At 42.7% G+C, this 18,945-nt stretch overlaps 2 protein-coding genes across 3 annotated transcripts; one reads left to right on the forward strand and one right to left on the reverse strand.

Annotated features, from left to right (window-relative positions):
• Positions 1–32: 32 nt before the first annotated feature.
• tmco3 (transmembrane and coiled-coil domains 3) lies at positions 33–10,148 on the reverse strand. Of its 2 annotated transcripts, none has more exons than XM_082527120.1 (15): positions 10,037–10,148; positions 9,153–9,302; positions 7,641–7,957; positions 6,809–6,976; positions 6,292–6,471; positions 6,001–6,201; positions 5,769–5,897; positions 5,575–5,667; positions 4,273–4,459; positions 3,071–3,188; positions 2,788–2,983; positions 2,507–2,657; positions 2,317–2,396; positions 2,076–2,225; positions 33–1,461 (listed from the first exon to the last, which is right to left on the reverse strand). In XM_082527120.1, exons 3-15 carry the CDS (start codon positions 7,896–7,898, stop codon positions 1,348–1,350), a joined length of 2,025 nt encoding a protein of 674 aa, XP_082383246.1. In that variant the 5' UTR covers positions 7,899–7,957; positions 9,153–9,302; positions 10,037–10,148; the 3' UTR covers positions 33–1,347. The 2 variants fall into 2 exon arrangements, with proteins under 2 accessions (XP_082383246.1, XP_082383245.1); XM_082527119.1 differs by having other exon boundaries at positions 9,153–9,305; positions 10,037–10,135.
• A 907-nt stretch (positions 10,149–11,055) lies between these two features.
• Positions 11,056–18,923, forward strand: dcun1d2b (DCN1, defective in cullin neddylation 1, domain containing 2b). Its single transcript, XM_082527137.1, is given in 8 exon segments — positions 11,056–11,110; positions 11,112–11,117; positions 13,096–13,312; positions 13,386–13,554; positions 13,712–13,842; positions 13,928–14,010; positions 14,323–14,419; positions 14,960–18,923. Coding segments are annotated over 8 exon segments (834 nt in total). The 5' UTR covers positions 11,056–11,059; the 3' UTR covers positions 15,040–18,923.
• Positions 18,924–18,945: the final 22 nt, after the last annotated feature.

Consider the following 18,945-nt stretch of genomic DNA (forward strand, 5'->3'; position numbering starts at 1 on the left):
AAAGGAGGAAAGCAAACACGAGACCAAATAAATTCTTCGTTGTCATCTTCTTTTTAATAAATAAAATGAATTTAGCAGTTTAGAAATACACAATCATGAATGAAAACAGCACTTCTTTATGACTTGTAGTGTCTGCCATGACCACCAACACACATGTATGTAAACAGAAAAGAAAGAAACAGTATCTGAGAATCATATTAAAATATTCAGTAACCTGGCTGTTGGACACATTTACATTGCACTTTATGGAATATAAGACACTAACAGCACAAGATGAGCAGGAATACACTCCTCAAAGTCTTGTTTTTAGTGCAGAGAAGTGTTGAGCAGGCACATAAGTTTGACATTCAGGGTTAACTAGTGCATTTTGTATTCAAACGTAACGTCAGCAAAGAGTTGTCATTAGTGTCTGATGCATTTCTGCTCCTAAAATCATGTATTTCATTATCTACCTTCTGAGTTTGTTAGTAGTGTGACCTACCACGGTGTTCTGACATTTGCCAAGAAAAAAAAGAGTAACAAACTACAGTCTTCAGAGAGTGCTATTATAGCAAAATTCACAGTAGCACGATGATCAGAATAACCCACTTCTGATTAAATACAGCACACAGAATGTTTTTACGTCAGTCAGAAGCACAATCTGTCATCTACGATAACCAAGAGCCGAAGAAGACAAAGTGAACAGTAATATAGTCATCTAGAAGAACGACGGAGGTCGTTTTACATAATACAAAAAAAATACTTCCCAAATATTTCACCTATTCATAAGATCACAAAACAATATATGGAGATGTGTTGAACTGTCATGTGATTTCTACATGGAGGAGGCAAATCTAAGGTTCAAATTGCATAAGTGACGGAATGACTGATGAAACAAGTGTCTGAAAATAAGAAGAAAGGCATTTCTGACATCAAAAGCGTCACAGCGTAAAGGATCTCTTATCTGTTGTGCTTCTCCTCAAAACATGTGCTTTCTATCAAAGGTTTTTTGTAAGTAGCAGACACCACCGAGCCTTACAGATGTTTCCAGATTACATGTAAAACTATTTCAGCATGTGATATTAAAATACAGTGTAGTTTATCTAGCACATACACTACATGTTACACCAATTTGGACCATACCTAGGATGGAGAAACTGTAATGAAGGCTTTTTTAACAGTCAGAAGCAGGCTTTGATTAAGGACCTCAAGTCACTCTCCTCTAAAGCAGCAGATTGAGTCAGTACAAGAAGAAGAAGAAGAAGAAAAAGAGGGAGATTTGGTCCTGCATAAATAAAACTTCTTGTTATGCCACTGTTATTTCTGCAAAACTCAAACGAGAACCCTTTGGTGCTGAAGTCAGTGTGGTCATGTGACTGGTCTGCGTTCGGTGCGGGGAACCCATCTGTGTGTGGTAACCTTCCAGAGCAGCGGAGCCAGCAGCAGACTGAGAGTGGTGACGCTGAGGACCAGCAGGTACACCTGCACAGAGCCAGAGAGGCAAACCAAATAAAGATCCAATAATCAGATGGCGAAATGTCATTAACACAGACTTTGAATAAAGCTAATTTAACACTCTTTTGATTTATTCCACAATGATACCCCAGGGAGAGAGATGGATGTTCTTAAATGCCAAGATATCAGTGACATAGACGGTCGTCCTAGTCACGATTCTTTACGATGCAAAGATTACTGCGTCATTATAGGATTAGCTTAGATCAGAGATAATAGGTCTTTTGGCTAAAAACTAACCAATGGAGTTGGTTCTTCTTTGTAAATAGACAATGGATGATTGACACTACACATGAAGATCTGCCCAGCTACTGTTCAAACCTGTTTTTGGGAGGGGCAGCCAATCAGAAGAAAACTGGCTGAAAGGGAGGGGCGAGTCAGCTACAGCTCAGAATAACATAAAAGTATTGACCTGGAACAGGGTATTATAGGTCTCGTCTAATTCTGCTTTAAACAATCATTAATAAATGATTATTTAAGGCAGAAGACGAAGCAAACAAAAGTCAAATTGAGCACCTACTATATTCTCCTCTGTCTGAATAGTAAAACAGATGCCAACACTAACATAAGAGGTAATCACTGACCTCTCTGGAGATGATGCCAGCTCGACGCGCACGACTGCCCAGGACGAAGGAGAATTCGCTGACCTGAGCGAGGCCAGCAGAGACGATCCACTGTATGTGCCGAGACCCTGGAGGCAAGATTGCTGACAGCACGAGTACAGCCATCATAAACTGGAAGGAAATAAGGAGTCAAATGAAACAGAAACTGGAGATAGACAAAGAAAAGCAAAAAACAAAGACAAAACACAGGAGTAGTCTGTACCTTCATAATGACGAGTGTGAGAGTTAGCGCCAGCAGGATGGTGAGTTCATACAGCACAAATGTCGGGAACACGTGGAAACCTGCAGCATCACACAGACACACACTTACCATTCAGTAAAGTCACGGTAAACAACACAAAACTAACGCAACACCAAGGTCAGATCAGTCACATGATCGCGTTCAGGCTAACCGATAGAAGCAAAGAAGATGATGGCAAGGAAGTCTCTGATCGGCTCGATGCATCCCATGACCTCTGCTGTGACCATGTGACCCTGTGAGGACAGCAAAGCTCCAGCCAGGAAACAACCGAGCTCCATGGAAACATCCAGCACCTCAGTTACCTGCAGCATGAGTCAGCAAGAAAAGAACCAGCACAGACACACGACGGGTTAGACAAGAACATGAAATACATAATAAGTGAATAAAGTGAGATCTTTATCTAAAAGAAAAGGTTAAAAACAGACAGCATACTGTCAGCATGAAAAAGACAAAAGCTGCCATCCCCAGCACCAGGATCTCCCTGTTGCCTTTGCTCTCAGTGTGAAGCTTCTTGTAAAAGGGGCCAATCAGGAATGATCTGAAGAGCAAGCAGAGCAGAAGCACAGCAGCCAGCGACACCAGGACCTGGGCCAGGAGATAGAGCACGTGGAGGCTGCCATACAGGAAGCTGCGGTGCACAGAGGGAAGAGTTTACAATGCTGTGTGCGTGTTTACACAGAGCACACATGCAATAACAACAGAAAGACCAACACACCCGTCCAACTCTCCACTTTGTGCCTGGATCAGAGTCGGCATGACAGCGATGAAGAGGCCGAGCTGAACATCTTGCATCACCAACATCCCAAGGAGAACGCTGCTGTAGTCCAGCTCAGCTGCCACACACACACAAACACGTTAATGCTCACTGGCTAAGGAAAACACTCCTAGTAATCAATATTGTATAAGCGGATGTAGTGTGATATTAAATTTGCCTACATTAAAATGTGTAAATTACCTAGAGTAATGGCATGGGAAAAGGCCTGTGGATAGGCAAGCTGCTCTTAAATGTAAAATAAATGTGATTTTTCTTCACTGTGAGCAAAAATCATTTACCGCTGCTGTGCTAGCAGAAGTCAACACAGGCATGCAGGTCACAAAATCCTACTCAGCTATATACTATCAGAGGTAAGGGAGGATCTGCTGAATGCTGCTATAACTGGTATCTGAGGTATGCTTAACTTTCTGGAATGTGGCCAGAGGGATAAATATAGATTTTCTCTGTTTTTTATCTTTGAAATGGAAGTAGTGAAGAGGAAAAACCAGCTAGTCACATCTCATAGCAATTAAATGCAACCTGTTCTCTTCATGTAACAGACACACACGGTCTGTTTCCCTCAAACGCTTTAAACAATCTAATGAGAAGACTTTCAAAACACTTGTGTGAAAGTGCATACTTCTAAGGTTTTATTATAGAACATAACCCCTTAGCAGGTCATAAACTAGGTTAGTACAACCGCAAGCAACATCAGCCTCAGGTAAACAACAATACAAAATATTATACCATATCATTATTTATTGAACAAAACTACAGGAAAATGCAGAAGCAGTGTGTGGAAAAACTAAGCACACTTTCCTGCTTTCATAGGAATTAGGAGGTAAGTAGCATTCAGGTACTGCTAATCAGATACATTTAACTGATCATCAGCAAGTGTGATCACCTCTATGAAAGCAGAATTTTTGTCAGTTTGTTGGTCTTGAGCGTTTCTCCTGCTAAAGGTGGTTCTAAAACCTAGAAGCTGTATGAGGTGGATCACCTCATACAGCTTCTGCATTTTGGCTTCATTCTTACAAAATACACAAGGACACTGTGTAATGTATCATGTGTTATTGTTCATCTGATACTGTATTTACCTAATTTTAGGACCTGGTAATAACCAGATGATTGCTTTATTATGTCCTGACACATAAAACACAAACCTTCCTTATCTCCTCTGCTTCCTCCTGCCAGGAAGCGGGACACCAGTGGAGTGCTGGACAAGGACAAACAAGTAGAGATGAAGACAGTCTGGGTGGGTCGAATATGCAGGACTTGTCCCCACAGCAAACCGGCTCCTACCATCAGCAGACTCAAAGAGCAGGAACCCTGAACTGAAATCTTCCATACCTATGCACACATAGACAGGTTGATGACTGGATGATGACTGTCCATAAAGTAAGTAACAGAGGCTTTAAAAACAAATGGTATTAAAACAACTAGACTGTGAGCAATAGTGGATTTTACAGAAACATTCTAATACTGATGTGGAATTAAATCTAGATGTATCAGCCAATATTCTTCAGCATGTCCGCTGCTACTTAAACTTTTTCTAAATTATCCCAAGCATAAAAAAAGCTTCTATATTAGCACAAACTGGACAGTAATTACACATTACATTGGCAAACATCAGCTGCTAACATCCAATATATGTCTGCGTAGTTTCTCGGTCATCCAGGTCACTGCTGTTTAAGGAGGTTAGAAAGAAAGCGACCAGACTTCTTTAAGTTTTCTTTTAAAATCATTTCTCTTCTCATCCAAGAGGCTTCTTCACTTCTAAAACCAAAAGGTTGAGAGTCCCAGGTATTTAAACCCTTGTGCGGTCTTCAAAAAACGTAAAGTCCAGTCGCCTTCTTTTCAGCTCTAATAATATACCAATCAGGCTCTAAACCAGGGGTCTCCAACTCCAGTCCTCAAGGGCCGCTGCCCTGAAACTTTTCCATGCGTCCCTGCTGCAACACACCTGAATACGACTAGTAGGTCATTAGAAGGACTCTATAGAACCTGACTGCATGCTGAGGTGGCAACTCAGCCATTTGATTCATGTTCCAGTAGCTCATGAGTGAATGAACATGGTGCAATAAAAGTACATTATTCCTAACACTTACATTTACTTAAACTGACATGAGTAGGGTTAGGGGTTGCCACCTCAGCATGCAGTCAGGTTCTATAGTCTTGCTAATGACCTACTAATCGTATTCAGGTGTGTTGCAGCAGGGTCGCATGGAAAGGTTTCAGGACAGCGGCCCTCGAGGACTGGAGTTGGAGACCCCTGCTCTAAACCAAACATTGAAGGACATAAAAGTATTGTTTTAAAAGTTGCTTTCATACTGATGTTGGTTAATTCGTGTCATGCTGCACCACCGCAATACAACACACAGAACAGTTTGACCATGTCATTGGCATCAGTGCCAGACTTGCCTTTGCCTTTGCATTATTCCAAAAGCAAAATCTTCTTCATTTACCTTTCTGAGGCGCTCAGGTGAGAACTCCAGTCCGACCACAAAGAGAGTGAAAAACACACCCAACTCCCCGAGAGTCTCCACCTGAACCATAGACTGCAACAAGCAAAGCCGAGCACAGATATAAACAACAAACACAGAAAGTAGAAAAACAGACTGATTTAAAAAAAATTAATTACAGTCTCGCTCTCACACACCTTGATGCTGTTGAGCCCAGAAGGACCAAGCAGGACCCCGCAGATGATATATCCAAACATGGGAGGAAGACCCGCCAGAGTGCAAATCCAGCCACAGGGCAGAGACAACATCACCACCGAAACCAAGTCCTGCACATACATGTTTAAAAAAACCCGTCAATACTGACTAAAAACGACTCAAAACAAATTAATACAGAGTATCTGCTTCTTATACACGCGAGGAATGACTGACTTTGATAAAGTGGTGGTCGGCTCTCGGCATTGTTGAGTCTCGCGGTTTAGTCAGAACATACTGGTTGTTCTGCGAGTCAATGAGCATGCTCAGTCCCAGGTCATCCTCCACTTCCTTTTGCCTGGACTTGTTCTTCCTCTTGCTTCCATTCTCTTCGTCGTCTTCCACTCTCAGCACGGCCTCTACATTCACTCCTTTCATCTACACAGCACACAGCACGGAAGGAGCTACAATCACTATCATCTTCAGTTTTTGAGTAACCAAAATATGTGACAGTGACTGTCTGCAGACCTGCTTGTTGTTGTCAAAGGCGTGCTCTTCGATCTCCTCCTCAAGTCGGTCGGCTGCCTTCCTGACATCCTCCAGGATCTCATCCAGGATGGACAGAGTCTTGTTCTGGGCCAAAGCGCTTTTAACAGCTTCCTGCTGATGCTTCTCAGCCGCCACCAGCTCCACGTACTCCTGTTCTTCCTGAAGTGAGATAAGAGGGGCCATGCATATGTTAGGAGAGATGAATGTAGGAAATGTGTATTAAAGATTCAGTCTTAAATTTTGAGGTCTGTAGGATGATCATATCAACAGTCTCCTATATTCACACAGGACTTATTTGATAATAAATTTACATTTTGGATAGTCTTTTTGGGAGTTTCCATTTCTGCTACAGGTCTCTTCCTGTTAAAAGACAGTTTTTTCTTTCCACTGTCACCAAAGAGCTTACTCATAGTGGGTCATCTGATTGTTGGGCTTCTGATATTTCCCTGTCTTTTGAAAAACTGAGATACAAATAATGAAACACAGCTGACTTCACCTTTATGGCTGCCTCCCTGAGGGCCTCCAGCCTTTGTCTGCTGCTCTCCTTCATGTTGACCACATCCTTGTAGTCTCCCTGTAGCGCTCTCTGCAGGCTGTGCAACGCCTGGAACACGAGGTGCTCGCTCTCATTCAGCTCCTTCTGCAAAACCTCCAGAGTGTGAACCTTAATGCAGACAAACAGAAACTTGTCAATCGGTAAAATGTCTCTGGTCATCTTTCACTGAAGCCACCGTGTGCAGTGCAGTTTACAATTCTTCATCGGAGACTGGACATGACAAACAGGACAAAACACACATCAGAAGAGGCACTTAAACACAATAAAACAACTGAATGCACACTATCCGTATATGCAGAATAAATATGTGCAGAAAGTCACATGTTGAATTTAGATGGATGTCACAGCTCTGGGGAAGAAACTGCCTCTCAGTCTGGTGTTGTGTTTTAGTGAGTTAACCAGAAGGCATTTCATTCAGATCGTTTCAGAGGTAAACTAGAAAAAAAAACTTTGAAGATTTGAAGAAACCACATTAAATTTAAATGTGTTTTCAGCTTGGTCTGGTATAAAAGTCTAAAAGTGGTGCTTAGCTATTTCTCCTGTTAGTTGTTTTAATCAAACCAGTCATCTTATCGCTACATGCACATATCATAGGAAACATGAATTATAAGCATGCACAGTCATTCTGTGCAACAGTCAGAGAGGCAAACAGTTTAGAGACCTAAAGAAGAATTACAGGTTATGCAAAAGTTAAATGTCTCTAACTCTTCAGTGGATAACAATTTGAAAGGAGCTCTTGGCTCCATCAGATTGCTTTTTCTCAGTCTGGTACCTGGAAGTGTTTCTCAGTCTCTGAAAGGCTCCGGTCTTTCCCAACAGCATCGGCAGCAGCCTCCAGCTTCTTGAAAACCACATTTTTCTGACGTAGGAGGCCCACCAGCCGCTTGCAGTTACCAGCCACCCAGCTCTGCCCGTGTGCAGCCCTTTTACTTCGATAGAGCTTGACGGCATGCTGGGCCACCTGGTCTTTGTGGACCACGGCAGATGCCCCTGCCAGGCTGAGGCACAGCAGCCAACATACAGCCTGCATCCAAAGTCCTACTCGCGTCTTCACCAGGGTGTGAGGGGGACTGAAGACGGGTGTGAGGCCTGGATATGGAAAAGGTTTTTTTTAAAAAGTAAAAAAAAAACAAAATAGTATGACAGATTAAGATGGGTTGAGTGTCAATGCAAATATATCTATATATCAGCCAGTCATATGGCAAAAATTCAATGCATTTGTTGACATGGTTGAGACAACCTTCTGGAACTGAAGCTGAGCATCAAAATGGGAAAGAAATGTGATTTAAGTAATCCCCTTAAAACCAAACTACCATCTACCCATCTCCCAATGGCTCCTTCCTGTAGGATAACACACCATCTCACAAAGCGCAAATAATCTCAAACTGGTTTCTTGAACATGACAATGAGTTCACTGCACTCAGATGGCCTCCACAGTCACCAGATCTCAATCCGTAGAGCACCTTTGGGATGTGGTGGAACATATGACTCAGATCATGGAGCCATGTGTGATGCTGTCATGTCAATTTGGACCAAAATCCCTCTCCCATGTTTCCAGCACTTTTTTTTTAATATAAGCCATGAAGAATTAAGGCAGCTCTGAAAGCAAAGTGAGTGTTGTTATGTGAGATACAGTGTGTACTTATGCAACCTGTATATTTACTATTGTTATAGGGGCGATCGTGGCTCAAGAGTTGGGAGTTCGCCTTGTAATCGGAAGGTTGCTGGTTCGAGCCCCAGCTCGGACAGTCTCGGTCGTTGTGTCCTTGGGCAAGACACTTCACCCGTTGCCTACTGGTGGTGGTCAGAGGGCCCGGTGGCGCCAGTGTCCGGCAGCCTCGCCTCTGTCAGTGCACCCCAGGGTGGCTGTGGCTACAATGTAGCTTGCCATCACCAGTGTGTGAATGTGTGTGTGAATGGGTGGATGACTGGATATGTAAAGCGCTTTGGGGTCCTTAGGGACTAGTAAAAGCGCTATATAAATACAGGCCATTTACCATTTACCAACAGCCTGTTCAGTCTTTAAGCAGGGTGTGGTGGCAGCTGAACATGAGTTCCGTCTTGCTAGCAGTTCTTATTATTAAGCTTCACCTTAATGTGACTGAATGCTTAACCTGTAAAAAATTCCAGAGCTGCTTCCTCTGCTGCCTTCATCAAATACGCTGCAGTGTATATAGTGAGGGAAAGGATTGTATTTAAAAAAGAAACAACCAAAAAAACAAAACATCCAGGTTGCTTTACATTTAATCTTTATCCACACCAACACTGAATACATTCAACTCACAGCCAAGGCAGTCTGCACTGTTGTGAGCATGAGTCAAGCTGAGAGATGTTTACTTTCCAAACTCCTCCTATGTCCTTCTTCCTTTGGGCTAGGCTGCAGACGCTCTGCCACTGCAGCTAGAAATCAGTAATACCACTGTTCCGTCTTGAGCTGCTGAAATGGACAAGCACACATACGCGCACACACAGGTTCTCAGATTTAAGGCATTACAAACTTGAAAAAAGCCATGTCACCCTCAGAGAATTTAATGTAAACAAAACCAGAAGTGCAGTTTAAACATTTCCCCTACATTTCCTTTCACTTTACAAACGCTTGATCTATGAAAAAAGACCGCGTATACACCATGAAAAACTAACAATGTTAAATGACTATATAACAGGTTATGTATGTTAAAAATAAAACACCAATGCCATTATAAACAGCCTCCATTCTATTATTATTACTGACACAGTAACATTAAAGGTTAATGTTTTATTTGGTTTCGATAGAGTAGATTTTTAAAAATATAATACATTGCTTTGTATGACAAAGTCTTTGTTGTTGTAGTGATGTAAAAAGAAATACTCAAGTAAAATGAAAATGTTCCTTCCCACAGGTGATCTGCACTAAACTTTGGACTCGTACCTAAAACTTGAAGTTTTACCTTGTCAGGATGTGCATAAAAAACACATAAAAAATGGAGCACAGACGTGTCAATGTAAAATAAAACGGGGAGGACATTTAGCTATCTTAATAACACACACCGCCAGGTATGAATGACATACCGAGGAAACAGCACGGACAGCCAGTGAAATCACCCATTTTCTTCACTGTCCCAAACACAGATTACTCGACTTCTATGAGTGGGTATATCAGCAGAAACAGATGAGTAAAGAAATCACTACCTGCGAAATGTGTGTACTGTCCTGGCTCTCAACTCCACGACTGAAGGAGCAGCAGAAGAAGAAGGAAACAATCGTGCTGTTGTGCCGCACTACCACCACCCCTCCTCTCCTGCCACATAGCTGGAGACAGCGTCGGTGCAGGCGTTCACCGGTTTTTACTTGGCCACCAACTTCATGTTTACTCCGACCTCCGGGCCGTCGGTAGCAGTGTCGGTGCAGGCAGACAGGAAGGGGTAACAATACTTTTTTTCCCAGGTAGGTACAAACGCCCAGTCCCTAAAACAGCTGAGTTAGTTCTAGTGTGGCTAAAGTTGAATAAGCTGTTAGGTAAAGCTAAGTTAGCTTCCAAATTGCCCGGAGCTGTCAGACCAGCTCCAGCCAGCTGAGTCCACACACACACTTGTGACACAGCCGTTAACGCTATCTCAACTTTGCTAACATTAGCAAAGAAATGACAGTCGTGTGTGTCGACAGCGGATCCCCTCCCCATTTACACCAGGCGGAACTAAAACTAAACAACCCCTCCTCTGCTTTCAGAACATATTCCTGTCGATAAAAATTAAAGATCCATCTTCAGATTACTTCCGAAACATCTTTATCAGATTTGATATGGGAGTTGTAGTTCTCAGGTGTTTTGCGTTTTCGACTCGACTCTTGCGTCAAGTGCTTTTACGTTATGGTAGCGCTTCTCCGTTTTTTCTTTTATTTTTCGGTTATGACACATTTTCACTGTTGTGTAAAGTCGTATTATTTCGGTGAAGCGAGAAAAAATACCGTTAAATTATCTCCACGCCTAGTTCTATGACCCGTCCCCCTCAACAAGGGTTATACTCACGGTGTAGTATCGCAGTAATAGACGCGGAGTAATAATGAGACTTTTTAGGCGGTGTCAGAGACGTTGCACAATATTTAAGAATAAAACAAGTATTTTACCGAAGCGGGGATTGTATCTTGAATTTCAGCGGTGCTGAACTACATTACCCACGGCTCCAATTGCCGTACAGTAGCCCAGTTCTTTTGCGCATGCGTGCCTGGGGGAAATTGGATCTCAAGTTGGCCAAAACAGCGGGTGATAAAAATGGTAGGTGAGATTAAAAATGAGAAACCGTTAGAGTTGTTTATCCCCGTTTATGAGCTCCTCAGACAGTAACAGCTGTCTCTGACACTCAGGGGTCACCGCAGTGTGCGGGGTCGGGGTGTCCGCGGCCAAGTGTCGCATCGTCAGAGATGTGTGTGAGGAATGTGAGGGGAGACGGGAGGTCAGTTGTTGATGTTTTTGAGACGGGATGCATGCACTTGCGCCACGTACCTTTGCCTTTATGGGGTAGCTCGTCTGCGATGCTGACCCAGGTGAGGATACCCCGTGAAGGATCCCTCCCCCGTGCCTAGAAGGACCAGGTCGACGAGCTGTGGCCTGCCATAGTGCGTTTGCTGTTTGATCATCGCGTGGGTCAGGTCTGCAAAGACGGGCCACATGATCAAACAGCATATTCGTGGACTAACCGAACCTCGTGGCCGTGCATTTGCAAGTGCTAACATCAGCGCTGTGGCACACCTGGTTTCCAGCCTTTTACTTTTTAATTACATGCAAAGCTTAAAGTAGTGAGAGACAGCACAGCAAGTTTTCTGTGGAGTTTCTAGTGAAAGCCTCAACTTAAAGGGAAGTCTTTGCACTCTAGCGTACTCTAATAGCACTTATCCTGTATGTTTGAATGTTGGTGTGCAGTCTGATGATGCATGGCAGGATTACCAAAGCTGGCGAAGTGGGGGACCTGTCCTCCATTACCCCAGGACTTAGAGGGGTCCAGAATTTGTAATGTTGGTTTGATGAGCATTATTTGAATTTATATGCAGCTTGAAATATTTTAATTACTTGAAAGAAGGGCCTGTGTCTAGGGATGGGTATTGATAAGATTTTCACGATTCCGATTCCATTTTCGATTCTGTTTAACGATTCGATTCTTTATCGATTCTCTTATCGATTCTTATTTTTAAAAAAGGAGAACACTAAGGTCGATTAGCTTAGAACTTTGTTTTATATCTTCTCTTTGAACAAGATAGAAATTTAGGAGTAGCATGGCCTTACAAACCCAACAGTGAGATCTTAAGAGGTCCAGCCTACGGCTCTTCAATGGGGTGTCACAGGGTCCCCAGGAAAAAAAAATTGTAAATGTAAAATAATAAAATAAATATTATCCCGTTGCAATAACAAAGTGTAACATAAATTATTCTGTAGCAATTACACAAGAATATCCAGTAATGTCCCTGCCTACAATTAAACACATTCACTTACCAAAGTGAAATCGGGGGCATCTGCTGTGGCAAATAGGTTCAAGCCTTTGACCACAAACTTAGTCACTGCTCGGTGACATTCGTCTATCCTGGCCTGAAAGGAGACGCTACCGGTAGACTGCAGCGAGAACTGCCAGCATCTGAGCCAGACTCTGTCTGTCTCTCTCATCATGGTCACCTAAACGCACAGTAATAGCAGGTTTTGTAATAAGGCAGATCGCGCTAACATAATATGCACTGTTAGTTGATTATTTACCTGCTGCATTAACGGGAGAGGACGTGCAAACGTTACCGCTGCTGCTGGGTTGAGATTCACGAGTCCGGAGCGGAATTAAAAACACGACATTCATTTAAGGTCATCGTGTGTTTTGTGAGCAAATGCTTTTGCAAATTCGCAGTGTTTCCTCCCTTAAATGAAATCTCTACTTTGCAAGTATTGCAAGTTGCCCTGTTGTCATCCGTTCTCATGAAGTATAACCAAACTTTTGAGCATTTGAGCCGCTTAGGCACCGTGTTTCCTGCCAGGTAAGCAACGCTCTGCAACGTGGTGACGTCATTCGGGGCGACTGGAATCGATAAGGGAATTGTTTGCAAAAATGGCAAACAATTCCAAGGAATTGAAATAGTGGGAACCGGTTCTCAACAAGAACCGGGTTTCGATACCCATCCCTACCCGTGTCTATCTTACCTTATCACATTTGATACTCTTTCCTATTTCATTTATATTTTGGCCCCTGCATTCACCTGCATCCCTCCTTACTTTCCAGCACAAGCTGAAGTCATCACAGAAGGACAAAGTTCGGCAGTTTATGTCCTTCACGCAGGCAGGCGAAAGGACAGCTGTGTACTGCCTGGCACAGAATGACTGGAAACTAGAAGTCGCCACAGACAACTACTTCCAGAACCCAGACCTCTACTACAAAGAATCCATGAAAACCTCAGTGGACCGCAAGAAGCTGGAGCAGCTCTACAACAGATACAAAGGCAGGTGTCAGGGATTGAAATCGGAGCGATCCGCTCATTCCGTCACGCTCATTATTTTCGGCTTTTGTTGTAGATCCCCAGGATGAGAACAAGATAGGCATCGACGGGATCCAGCAATTCTGCGATGACCTGATTCTAGATCCGGCGAGCATGAGCATACTGGTGGTGGCGTGGAAGTTCAGAGCAGCCACGCAGTGCGAGTTCAGCAGGAAGGAGTTCCTGGATGGCATGGCTGAGCTAGGGTGAGCAGTAACTGGCTTTGAAATCTATTTTGTGATTAACTGTACTGCATTTCTGACATATGAGTGTATGTACTGTGCCGTTTGTCTCTGTAAGACGAGTCATACGAGTATTTAAGGTTTCATATTTCAGACTTTACATCATCATCATGTCCTACAGGTGCGACAGCCCTGAAAAGCTTAAGGCCATTCTTCCCAGACTAGAGCAGGAGCTGAAAGACTCAGGAAAGTTCAAAGACTTCTACCAGTTTACCTTCAGTTTTGCCAAGAACCCAGGCCAGAAGGGGTTAGGTAAGAATGACAGTGTGTAGGGAAAACACTGTTTTTAATCAAAAACATGAAGCATCCACCCTTAAACAGATTTTCTGCTTTCTAGACCTGGAGATGGCCGTGGCTTACTGGAATCTAGTTCTCACAGGTCGGTTCAAGTTCCTGGATCTGTGGAACCGCTTCCTGCTGGTGAGTGTGGGATGTTCTGTTGTCTCCCCGTTCTTTTCATTTTTGGATCAGTGGGACATTTGGGTATCTGACATGCATGAATCGATTTCCCTGGCATTTCAAGCATGCTTTGTCCATCTTGTTGACCTATATAAAAGAAATAATCCAATCCCCCACATTGATTTTTGACAGTTTAGAGTTATGTCACCTTTAATTGAGGCTGTTTGTTTGTTGCCTTTGTAATTTAAAAAAAAAAAGTGGTTTTTTTTTTTAGTTTTTTTTTTATGATCACAATGAAACTCCAAACGTTTCCTGTTGCTGTGCTGCATTCAGGAGCATCACAAACGATCGATTCCCAGGGACACATGGAACCTCCTCCTGGACTTTGGCAATATGATTGCAGACGACATGTCAAACTATGATGAGGAAGGTGAGCTAACGAGTCTGGATGAAGATGATCGGTGAACACATTGAAAGCTCATCAGTTGTAACATTAAATACGAATAATTCAGGGTGTTGTCTCTTTGTCTGCCCCTACGCCAGCGCACAAGTGACTTGAAGTACTGTGCAAATGCTTTGAGCCACCAATAATTGCTTTCTTTTGCTTTAAATGAGCCAGATTTTCTAGTAGTTCACATTTCTTAAGCTAAATCTATGATAAAGGCCAACAATAAGTCAGTTTGACAGGTATAAAATTGTATTTTTTCAGCAGCTAAACAGCTCTTAGCAAGAACTGGGTATATCTCAATAGCGTGTGTTGTGAATCAAAAAAAAAAATGAAGGAAAGTTGACAAGTAGCGGGCAAAAGAATTGGCAGGCCGTTAAAAACCATCTACAGCAGAGTCACTTCCTTTAAGGCCACCCTTTTATCTAACTTTCTTATCTCTGATGTCTTGAATCGTGATTTCACTACTTAAATCTTGTTTATTTATTCCCTCTAACATATTCCCCTTCTGCTCACTCTCCTCAGGGGCCTGGCCCGTCCTGATCGACGACTTTGTGGAATTTGCTCGGCCGATTGTGATGGGGACCAAACGCAACGTGACATAATGTTTGTCCCGGCTTCATGCAGCGGATTGAGTTTCGCATTTCTTCCTGTTTTCTTTTCCTGAATGAGGTTTTTGATACAAACGAGCCAAAAATGAGACTACTTCTAATTAAGCCTGACTGCAGCTTTTTCCATTAGGATTGTTCTTCCAACTGCATACGATGCCTCTGAAAGGGAGAGACCCGAACTTTTAAAATGGAAAGCAGGACGGGAATCAGCCAGAAAGAGAACTTTTTTTCTTTTTTTAGTTGTTGTTTGCTGACACAAACAGCAATGTGGAGAGGATGTAAATGCTCAAACTTCTCACCGACAGGTGTAAAACCACACCTGTGGACTCACTAACCAGCAGCCTCGGTACAGTGACAGCCAGAGAGTCGGTTGGAAGTTAAACTCTGCATGTTTTGTGAGCTAGTGTGGAGTGGTGCCATGATGTGTGTGTGTGTGAGTGGGGGTGGTGCTATTAAGGTTATTTTCACGGATGTTGCGAATGTGTTGCTCTCCAAGTTACAGTGAGAGCAGACAGAGGAAGTGAGCTTGAGTGTGTTTGTGTGTGTGTCTGTGCATATTGCCTTATTTACAATACCATCCCACATATCTTTGGTTTTGTTGATATGTAAAAAGCTGGAATACTTCACCTTAAACTCCACATCTTGTGTTCAGAGATCTAGGTAGAGAAGCACGTTTGTTGAGCACCAGCAGAATCACAAAGGCTTTATCGATCTGTTACAGTGGTGTCACTTTCATTTCATCACACAAACCCCACTGAACGTCTGTCTCTGTCACTAACTGCAGGCTTTCTGTGCTGCTCCTGATAGCTCTACCTCCTGCAGAGGCTCAGAGAGGGACGTCTGTGTTCTGAATTAGGAATTACCAAAAAAAAAAAGCATCGTAAAAGGAAATGAAGTTGATGAGATAAACATGTTACTGTTGTTTGGGGCATTCTCAAGTGAGCTGAGGAGCTCGCAGGTGATTGCAGAGAGAAGTGCAGCAGTCAGTTAATGTGCTTGTATTCAGACTGACGCCGGTAGATTTTTGTTGTGACTTCTGTGGCTCGCTCAGGCCTGAAGCTCTTCTAAAGGAGCTTTAGAAGAGCAAAAACAGGTCGTGGCACTTTTTTTTGTTGTTGGTGCAAAAGCAGCATTTGGGATGCTGCAGCATTACACTTGTTGGTTTTATGTCTTGACTTTAGCAGCGATTAAAAGTACGAACACAGAGAGAAGCTGAGGGGCGCCCTGACTCTTTCCTGTCATCCCGGTGAGGATGACTTGTCACCTCTACAAACTGCACTGAAGTACACTTTTTCTGTTGTAGGATTATACGTTTTTATTTAATCAGACGGCACTGTGTGGAGCATCGGAGTTATTCGCGTTTCGTGGCAGTAGGTTTCTCTCACGTGCTAACGTTTTTATAATGAAGTTGTGCATCGCAGCAAGGAGTATTTTAACTGATTGTTTACACGGCTGAAGATTGCTTTTTATAGATTTGGTTGAATTTATTACATAGGACAACATGAACACTGCTCAGGCTGCCATCTAGTGGTGGCAGTGGGCTATAGCATTTCTCACTTTTCTGTAGTTTAATGAAGACTTGAGCCTTTTAACACTTAAGAGATCAGTGCAGCAATGCTTATTATTATTATTATTATCATTATTAATAGGATTAACTGTTTCTCTTTAAGTGTACCTAAAACACTCTACATCCCAGAGTATGGCAGAAGTAGGGGTGCAACAATACACAAAATTCACGGTTCGGTTCGGTTCGATACTTTGGTGTCACGGTTCGATATTTTTTCGATACAAAAAAATGTTCATGCCTTTTTAATTTGTCATTTATTAAAATTATAAATATATATTTTAACTCAAAAGTACAGTTTTTAAATTTAACCCTAACCCTTGTGCGTGTTTTTTATTTTGACAGCGAATGCGCACCTGCGGACCACTTATGTGCAGCCCTGGTTATTTAGCTCGTCATATTGCAGCCACAGAAATTCTTTTGTCCATGAAACCATAAAGCTGCACTTTCTTTTTGCCTTATAGTCTGATTTGTCATAACTTCTCCGTTTTGTGGTAAGCTTTTCTTTGGCTGTCACTTCTTCACCCTGACCTGTCTTATTTGGCTCAGCAGAACTAAAATATATATCTGTCTGTGAAGGTTCTCAGTCATCCAGGTCATCGTAGTCAAATATAAATCCTGCTGCTTTTACACACGCACTCACATAAGCTCAGCGATTCTCTGCGCGATCAACCTCTCACATGTTTAAGCTTGCTGCGGGAGATTTCACTTGTCATGTTTGCATAGTAAGCTAACGATTAATAAGACGATGTCAGAGGAATTGGTGCGCAAATTATCATCACTCACAGATCAGTGCTGTCGCTCTCTATACACAGTTTGCATGATTGCAAAGTGAAAGCAAAAAAACAAGCGCAAATTCAAACGCGACTTCAATATGTCACATATTGACAGTGGCTCACCGATGCCAATGACATAATTACCCAGCTACATTTCCGAAAGAATGCAAAAGCATTGACATATATTTTTCCTTCCTACAATAGCCCGACGGGCAGGGAAGAGATAGATTTTGGTACCCCGACTGAAAAAATCGCTAGCTCCGGGACGTCGGGCTAGCGATATTGCGAGCCCTGTATCTGATTGAGGAATCACTCATCTTTGGAAAAGAGAGTTTATTACAGAGAAATGTCTCTTTCCAAAATAAAAGCTATACTATCCGCTTCTTCTGGGCTATATTCTCAGCAGCATATTAAACAGCTGTCTAAATGACTCGGCTAAAGTTAGTAGCATGCTTGTTGTTTTTGTCTTTGCACTAGGATGATGTCGGCGTAAATGTGCAGTCATATTCGTTGTGTTCCCACTAGTGCTTTCAGGTTAATCTCGTTGAAATGACCTTAACGCCACAACACGGCAAATCTCCGTTAACGAGCTACCGCCAATCGCCCCGTGCATGGGGCTAGACGGCCAACACGTTAACGAGTGAATCTGCGTTTGACTACTCCGCCTAGGCTGCACTGTCAACCCTAGGCGGAGTAGTCGAACGCAGATTCACTGAGCGCTCAACACAGACAGCATCGTCAGAAGGAAAGTTGATAAAATAAATTACAAATTTTGTATTGTTCGATACATATGCGTACCGAACCGAAAGCACTGTATCGAACGGTTCAATATCGATACGAATATCGTTGCACCCCTAGGCAGAAGGTACCAGAGCTCAGGTCCCCGTCACCCTCTCCTCAGTCAGGGTGAGCTGTGCGGCTTCCTGTATTTGTCAGTTCTGGTTCTGTCATGTGTTGTCACTTCAGTTAAACCATGTGCTGAAATAAAGATAGTAATTCTCTTGCATCTGCAGCTACCTACAGGGGGAAATAACTTGACAACCTGGTTGGAAATGCTCATATTTATGTAAACACAGTCACTCATAAACTGTGGTGGTATGTGTGTGAATGTATCATTTTCTTTCTTTCTTTTTTTTTAAGTTCAAGGTAAATCGGGACTGGATTGTGGGTTCACTTCCAGACTGATTATTGCGTCACAGTGTTTGCCGTTGTAATTAAGTTAGACATCTTGCTTTAATAACAAAGTTTCCGTCCTGTCAGCATCGCCACCGTCAGCCAGGGTGGCTGTTATCTAACACCTGTGGTTCAGGAGTGACAAAACAACTTCCAGTATTTAGTGTTCTGTTACATTCAGTGCATTTTTAGTTGTCGAATGTGCGATCGGCTGTTTCTAGTCGCACGTGGTCATGGTCTTTAAGACAGTGTTATTTTTGCTGGCAAGAAAACAGGTATTTACAGAGTAATGTTTCTGCTGCAAAAGCATACCGAACATTGTTTTCTTGATAAATGTTGTCAATAAAGCATGTTGTTTTTAACAATCTTGTAAAAGGTGGGTTTTTT

The sequence above is a fragment of the Aulonocara stuartgranti genome (genome assembly GCF_965226115.1).
Source record: "Aulonocara stuartgranti genome assembly, chromosome: 1".
NCBI classification, from domain to species: domain Eukaryota; kingdom Metazoa; phylum Chordata; class Actinopteri; order Cichliformes; family Cichlidae; genus Aulonocara; species Aulonocara stuartgranti.